This window comes from Solanum stenotomum, chromosome 10 (genome assembly GCF_019186545.1).
Source record: "Solanum stenotomum isolate F172 chromosome 10, ASM1918654v1, whole genome shotgun sequence".
In the NCBI taxonomy this organism is placed as follows: domain Eukaryota; kingdom Viridiplantae; phylum Streptophyta; class Magnoliopsida; order Solanales; family Solanaceae; genus Solanum; species Solanum stenotomum.
In genome coordinates, this window is record NC_064291.1 from 763,079 (window position 1) to 771,234 (window position 8,156).

Genomic DNA, 8,156 nt, shown 5'->3' on the forward strand with positions numbered 1-8,156 from the left:
AAATGGTCACAATCACAAAGTCTGTATGGATTAATTTGTGAATTTTTACAAATAGTAAAAGATAAATAATTGTTCCCTTTACATAATATAAATGTTGAATTACTGCATATATCAGAGCTTGAATAATATAAGTATATTTTACCTTCACTAGAATTTGAATGCATGAACTCAACACTCGTATAATTTCTCTTTTTGATAGTTATGATATCTGAGTTGATTTGTATATTTCATCTTATAGTAGGAGACAGTAATTGTTATCTCCAACTAACATAAAAATCGAATAACCATACTATCAAAGCTTGAATAGTAAACATATTTTTACATTCATTAGAATTTGGATGTGTAAACTCAATGTCCATGCAATTATTTTTCTTTTTTTCTTTTATAATAATAGTAATGTTTAAACTAGCTTGCGAATTTCGACTAATAATAGAAGATAATAATTATACTATCTTTCATTAGTATAAATATTGAATAACTCTGATTATCAAAAAGCTTGAATACTAAACATATATATTTTTACCTTCACTAAAATTTAAATGTATGAACTCAATTGTCATACAATTTCCTTTTTTGATAATCATGATTTGGTGTTTGAATTAGCTTGTGAATCATTAACATAAATATCGAATTATTTTTTCGTATAAATATTTTTACCTCTATACAATTAGCCACGGTTCTTTTAACTAACCAATTTCGGAGCTCTAGACGATTGCCGGAAAACCTTCATCGGACTTACCAAATACCATCCCTTCAACTTCTCCGGCGAGCAATTTACATCATTTCCGCCGGATACTGACGTCACCGCCACATTCACCGATCTCGATCTCATCACCGTCGTAATCGCGAATTCCTTAATCCTCGTATCATTGCAGTAGTATGCTTTCGATTCCGATTCATTCTCTTTCCCTCTGTTCCTTAACTTAAACATCCACCAGAACGATGCCGTTTTGTTACTTTTCTCACTCTCCGTCTTCCTTCTCCGATCACCGGAATCAACATTTCTCGATTTTAGAAACGGAATTCCGACGGATTTTGATCTACATAACGCCGTCTCGCTGCTGCCGTCTTCTTCGCCGGTTTTGTTACTCTTCTCATTCTCCGTCGTCTTTCTTCGGTCAACGGAATCAATATTTCGCGATTTTAGAAAGGGAATCCCGACGGATTTCGATCTACATAACTCCATCTGGCCGCCGTCTCCGATTTTGCTACACTTCTCACACTCCGCTTGGTTCCTCCGGCTGCTAGAATTAACATTTCGTGATTTCAAAAACGGAATTCCTACAGATTTTGATCTACAGAACTCCGGTTCCTCGCCGTTGATTTTGCCGGAGGATGAAGACAACAACGTCGTAGATGCGGCGCAGTTAGAGGAGCAAGGGCGCACTTTAGCACAGATAGGGCAAAGTTCGGAAAGTCGTTCCCGGAGACAAATTGAACAAACTCCGGTAGTAGTTCGCCGTTTCTTCGAAGGGTGTTTTGGACATTTCCATGCTTCTTCTTCATTATAGTACGCCATTTCTGTAAGTCTCTCTTTTTTTTTTCCCTCTTCTTATTTTCTCGTAAGTAATTCTCAAATTTCATAACAGCTCTTTCTAAATATATATATATAATCGGTGCGTTGTGCGGTTATTATTAAAATAAACTATATTGTTGAGGTGTTTGGTGTGTGTGAATAAAAACTTAACGCGGATAAGGAAAATGAAAATGAAAATGACGTGTTGAATGCATGCGTAGCCGTCTCATATCTATTTGTTGAATTGTTGTAAAAACTTTTACTATACTATAATTAATAATATAATTTGAACACGTTCAAGATTTAGCGTAGGTAAAAAGAAAAATAGTAGGTGAGTTCTTTTGTTGTTTATTTCAATTTTGGTAGGATATAAATATGTAGAGTTTGTGCGTATGAGAAATAATAAATATGTGATTAAATAATTGACGTATAATCAACATTGTAATCGTATAGAAGTTATTTTGAGTTATTATTTTGGTAAATATAGTGTTTTGGACAAGTTTGTAGTTTGCATGCACCTCAATTAATTAGGATGTTCGAACGATTCAAATTGAATATGAAAATTTTAGTTTATCCTTTTGATTTTCGAATAAAAGAAATTACAATCTAAATTAAGCTCAGATCATGTTATTTACTACTATGTTTTTACTAGAATTTAAAAATTAATCTCCCATTATTTTCACTTGAACATCATTAATCAACTTTTAAAACAAATTTATTTTTGAATGCTCATTTCTATTAATATGTTATAAAACTTGAGTTCAAATCTCATGTACTGACGATATAAAAATCATTAATTTACTTAAAAGGTAAATCATAGGTAAATATCTACACTAAAAAAACAAGTGTCCCCTAGGAAACAATAAAAATATCTACACTGAAAATGAATTGGTAATAATCTAAAAGGTAAGTGGATAAAACTAAAAACTCAAAGCGAAATGAATACATAGTAAATGTTTTTTAATATTTTTTGTTTCTCATTTCAATGTTCAATATTCGTATTAAAATTTGAGTAAATTAAAGTTTAAATATTATTGGGTCCATTTTGAAGGGGGCAACGTGATTTTTTCCATTTCTAAACTCAAATCTATTATCGCTGATAAATATTTTTTTAAAAAAAAATCAAACCATTCCACCACCATTGATATCGATATGGGAAAGATCATAATCGAATACCAAATAAATTAATGCAAGGGGCAGTACACATTGACTTCTTCACATGCAATAATTGACTCATCGAAAGTGATAATACTAAAGAAATCTATTGTAAGATTTTGTATTACTAATAATTGGAAAAGAAAACAAAAAGTTTTTGGAATTTGACCATACCATTTCTAGGTTAAAGTTTTTTTTACTTATTATTAATACACAGATTGATTTTTCTATGATTAAAAAAAACATTGGAGCCGACATCTTAATAATAATAATAATCATTCTTTATAAAAATATTTTACTATGACACTTGAGTTTCAGTAGAATCGATTTTCATGTGGTGTTATATCATATGTTCAAGATATTCGGGTTTTAAACAACAATCATGTAATTAAAAAAGTTAAATGTAAATATTAAAAAGTAAGTAAAAATCAAGGTAGCTTGAGTGTTATATTTGATGAATTCGATCTTTAAAGTTTGTTTGACTATATTTTCTTGAGTTAGAGATGTATTAGAAACGGTATCTCTATGACTTTACCTGTATAGGCTATTGTTCGGGAGTTTGAAATTTTTTGTATATGAATCAAACTTTATGATATTATCATGAAATTAAAGTTACATCAAATGAACTTAATAACACTATCCTGAAATTTGAAGTAACAAAATTTGGAGTTCAAAAAAGTAAAACAACAATATATATATATATATATATATATATATATGAAGAAATAGAAGTACCAAATAAACAAATTGCAAGAACAGTACAATCATGTCTTTTCTAATTTAAAAAATGTTATAAATCTTTTTTACTATTTCTTTTTTCATTTTAGGTTTGAAAAATAATCAACTCTAACTTAGGGTCAAAATCTGTAGATATAATTATTGGTACAAAGGCAGCATTTATCTTGCACTAATAGGATTTGGTAGTAGCAATATGACATGGGATTATTATATGAGAAAAACATTGAAAATTGGAGGTGGGGTCAGGATTCAAAAGGTATGAATCTTGAATTTTTTTCAAGTTGATGAATTTTAATATAAAAAAAACACTGGATTGACCTAAATTACTAATTTGATCAATTTCGCAGTCGATACTCTAGCTCTGTCACCACTGAAAATCAAGGTGGATTGATTTATTCGACATTTTAATAGGATAAGTTTTTCATCAGTACTAATTGAACATGAACAAGATACGAAAAATGTTAGATAACGAATCATTTGAACTACATAGTTAGAGAATATAATCACTTTTAATTTTGTCTAGTCTTATTTGATAGAAGTACAATAATGTTCACTCTCATATAACATATTTGATCTCATAATTCCATTTATATAAACTTGATCATATTACCAGTCCCACATGATAAGATTATAGTAGGCTGAGAACCAACATAAAATAAGTTGATTAAATGAAAATGCAAATTGAAAAAATGAAAATAAGAGGGAGTTAGATTATGTTCTTAACAAGAATATCACAATAAATATTAAAAGTGTTGGTCAAAAGAAAATTTCGTATAAATTTAAAAAATCCTAAATTGAACATGACCAACTTATATTTTTCGAATGATTTTACCTTATAGATGCGGTTGGTATTTTTACTAAGTGCATACCTAACTTAAAAAGAAAAAAAAAATGCTTAAAAGCTTGTTGAACTAATTTAAAAGTTTACTCAAGAACTCAACTTATACTTTCTTCTAAAGAAACTTAATAGCCACTTAATTTGTGATGATCTAAAAGCAAGTATTGAGTTTTCACTTGCAAGTTATTCAAACACATTTTTGAAAAGAAAAAAAAAACTCGTTTTGAACAAAGAGAAGCTTACATGGTATGAACAACAACTTCTGCGTACTTACCATCGACGGATGTGGTGCAGTGGATAGGGCAGTTCCTCCTTTTAACTAGAGGTTTTGGATTCGAACCCTAGGTACGAAAAAATCCAAGGAGCATTGCCTTTGAATGAAGCCCTACCCAATGCGAATGCGGAATAGTCGGACTTCAATACGAGTACCAGACACCGAATAATTTTTTTTAAAAAAAACAACTCCTACTTGCAAAAAGAAGGTGGTAATGTTGGGTACTCTTGTGCAAAAAAAAATTATGAAACCCAAGGATACTTTCACAAACCCTCCTAGATAAGTAGAGGATAAAAATAAGATTGATGAAAAGATGGAAAAATAACTAACCATACATAAATAAGACCTCATATTACTAAATATATAGATACTTTTACTTACTTTGTTCATTTTTATTGTTCACTATTTCAAAAATAAAACTCATTTTTAATTGTCATTTTCAACATATCAAGAGAAAATCATTATCTTTCTTCTATTTTATCCTCAATATTAATTATTTGTTCCTCAAATCATTTTACAAAGATCTAAGATAGTACATTAATTAATACAAATATTAATAGTTATTTCTTAAGGGGCATGCATATATAACTGATGAAAGTGGACGGAGGAAGTATTTACTAATCATAAATATTTTTTACAAAACATAACAAATTTGGGCTTTCAATAAACCCATGGGTTTTAAGCTTAATTTAAGGAAGAATTCCTTTCTACACCATTGTTTTAGAAATGTTTTTTCTTGGCTAAAAAAATAGATTCCTCGATCTATTTTCGTATCTCTCATAATATATATTTAAACTCAGACAGTAGGGTTATGAAAATCCAAGAGAAGCTTAACTAAATTCAATCACGAATTCATCTTCATTGACCCATGAAATAAGATAACTTTGGGCCCAATAGAAGTCTACTCTTCTTTAGCTGATCAAATGTCGCCCAAGAAGTTAAAAAGGCTTTCACTTTGCAGAAATAGCCTCTTTAGGAATCGTATTTAAGGAATAGTGAAAATGATAAACTTTTAAAAGTTCAATTTTTTTAAATATATTTTTAAATTTGATTATTATTATTTTATATAATTATTTAATATTAATAAAAGTAGAAATAGAAAAAGGAAATTATAATAATTGTTCACATTCTAAATTGGACAAATAAAATGAAATATATATTTATATAGAAGTCAAGTAATATAAAAAAAAAGAGAATATATGTAAGGACAAATTCAGAATTTAAAGTTTATAAATTTCAAAGATGATCTCATGTTATACTAATAATTCCTTCCTCTCGTGTTAATTGATGTTTTAGCTCTTTTTATGCCATTAAGAAATCAATAAATATAAAGTTATAATTTCCTCTTAAATATTGTGGTTAATTTAATGTTGAAAAAAATAATTAACAGCATATAAATTATTATAAGAAATTTAAATAAGCAAGCTAATAAATGTAATGATTTGATTGGAACTATAGAGTCTAGAGAAACTTCAAGAAAAAAAAAAGCAATTGTTATAATATGCAAAAGAACATAAAATAAAACAAAAACAAAATATAGGATTCCCATTTTCCTTTATTTATTTTAATAATTTTGGATTATATTTGAGGGGGTCCATTCATGGTAAAGAAAATAAAGGTTCTTTTTTAAAAAAATAAATTAAAAGAATTGTATAAGAGGTCATTTTTGGTGTGCTATTCCCTTTGGGGGTTTTCATTGTTTTTTTTTTTACTTAGATGACAATCATAGTTCATTTAGACTATAGTCAAATTTGGGATTGTTTGAGATTTTTTTTATATTTTTTTACGAAATATGTTATTTAGCCGCCGTTATTTAAGAAGGCACACTAGTCAAACCAATAGAAAAATAGGCAAAAATGGTTGTACTCGTCTATGCATGCATGGTTGAATTTCAACCAAAAGTGATTGAATTCAGTCATATAAAACTTCAGACATCATATGATTAAAGTTATTATAAGATAAATAAATTAGTAATTTACCTACAAGAGAGATTAAATTCTTCTCTCTCTTCCAACGTTCTACTGCACCAACGTTCCTCTTCTTCTGCAACGATCCCTCAGGCGAAGCGCCGACCAACGACGGTCAGCGAGCAGCCGCGAAAACCAGTTGGAAATCGGGCGCCGCCGCCGATACGCTCATCGCGCCAGTAAGCGAAGGCTGCGCCGGCCAGAAGCATCGCGAGGACCAGCTCCGACCGGCGAGCTTCTTTCTCTGTTCTTCGTGTTCCAGGACCTCCAGCTGCTCGCTGCTGCGAACAGCCAACTCCGGTGTAGGCAAGGCATTCACAGGTGAGATCGACCAGATCTGGCCGGAAAAAGCCCTAAGACCACCGAAGCCCTCCATCTCCACCGACCAGGTTCTATCTACCTTGTTTTCTTCATTGAAACCCTCTTGTTAAGTAATTTAGTCTTGCTTGGTAGGTAATCACACCCTACTTTCAATAATTTGAAGAGCATAGGAGTAGATTTTTAAAGCACCTGCTTGTGCATTGTGCAATACTTCTGTTTATTTGGATTGTTTAAATTTTTGTGGCTGGTGCTGATTAGCATTTTAGCTCATATCAGGGCTACATCTCATATATTTCAGATAAGTTCTTGCTTGTTTCTTTTATAGTTCCGATCAGTGCTTCAGTGTATAATATAGTTGTGCTATCGTTTCTTTTAGAGAATACACTATACTTGATCTTTTAGTTTAGTTGTTGCTATCTGGTCTTTTAGAGTATACACCTGTTGCTGAAATTTTTTTTCTGTTTGAAGTGTATTCCTGTGTAGATTTTACATTAGATTCAATAGTTTTCAAGTGGATTTGGTACCTGATGGTGGTTTTGAGTCATGTCTTCGGTTGAGACCGAGGACGAGGGAGAATTGTGGTAAGTGGGGTACGGGTTCCCATAAATTGAGGGTAGGATCTTGGAACATAGGTTCGCTAACGGGGAAGTCCTTAGAGTTAGTGAAAATTCTCAACAAGAGAAAGATTAATATAGCTTGTGTCCAAGAGACTAGATGGGTAGGTTCCAAGGCTCGGGATGTCGACGGGTTTAAGTTGTGGTACTCAGGAGGCTCTAGGGATAGAAATGGAGTGGGTATTTTAGTAGACGGGGATTTGAGGGAGCAAGTGGTGGAGGTTAGGAGGATCAGTGATAGGTTGATGCTGATTAAGCTAGTTATTGGAGGATGTACTTTGAGTGTTATTAGTGCTTACGCACCTCAAGTGGGATTGGGAGAGGAGGCCAAAAAGCTCTTTTATGAGGATTTGGATGAGGTAGTTAGAGGTATACCGATAACCGAGAAAATTGTCATTGGTGGAGATTTTAATGGCCATATCGGGGCAATTTCTAATGGCTTTGATGATGTTCATGGAGGCTTTGGTTTTGGGGAGAGGAATGGGGGTGGAACTGCGCTTCTGGATTTTGCTAAGGCTTTCGAGTTGGTGATTGCTAACTCTTGCTTTCCGAAGAAGGAGAACCACATGGTTACCTTTCGTAGCTCGGTAGTTAAGACCCAGATAGACTACCTACTCCTTAGGAAAGGTGATAGAGGCCTCGTTAAGGACTGCAAGGTTATCCCAAGTGAAAATGTTACTACCCAACACAAGCTGTTGGTGATGGACCTGGAAATTAAGAGGGATAAGAGGAA

At 31.9% G+C, this 8,156-nt stretch overlaps 2 protein-coding genes across 2 annotated transcripts in view; one reads left to right on the top strand and one right to left on the bottom strand.

Moving 5' to 3' along the window:
- Window positions 1–430: 430 nt before the first annotated feature.
- Window positions 431–1,566, bottom strand: LOC125843261 (uncharacterized). The gene has a single exon (XM_049522476.1). The coding sequence runs from the start codon at window positions 1,517–1,519 to the stop codon at window positions 683–685; it is 837 nt and encodes a 278-aa protein (XP_049378433.1). The 5' UTR covers window positions 1,520–1,566; the 3' UTR covers window positions 431–682.
- Window positions 1,567–7,668: 6,102 nt separating this feature from the next.
- LOC125841574 (uncharacterized) overlaps window positions 7,669–8,156 on the top strand; it is a 3,519-nt gene continuing 3,031 nt past the window's right edge. Inside the window, exon 1 of the mRNA XM_049520726.1 lies at window positions 7,669–8,121. Within this exon, the coding sequence (XP_049376683.1) occupies window positions 7,669–8,121 (453 nt within the window). The remainder of the gene's footprint in view (window positions 8,122–8,156) is intronic.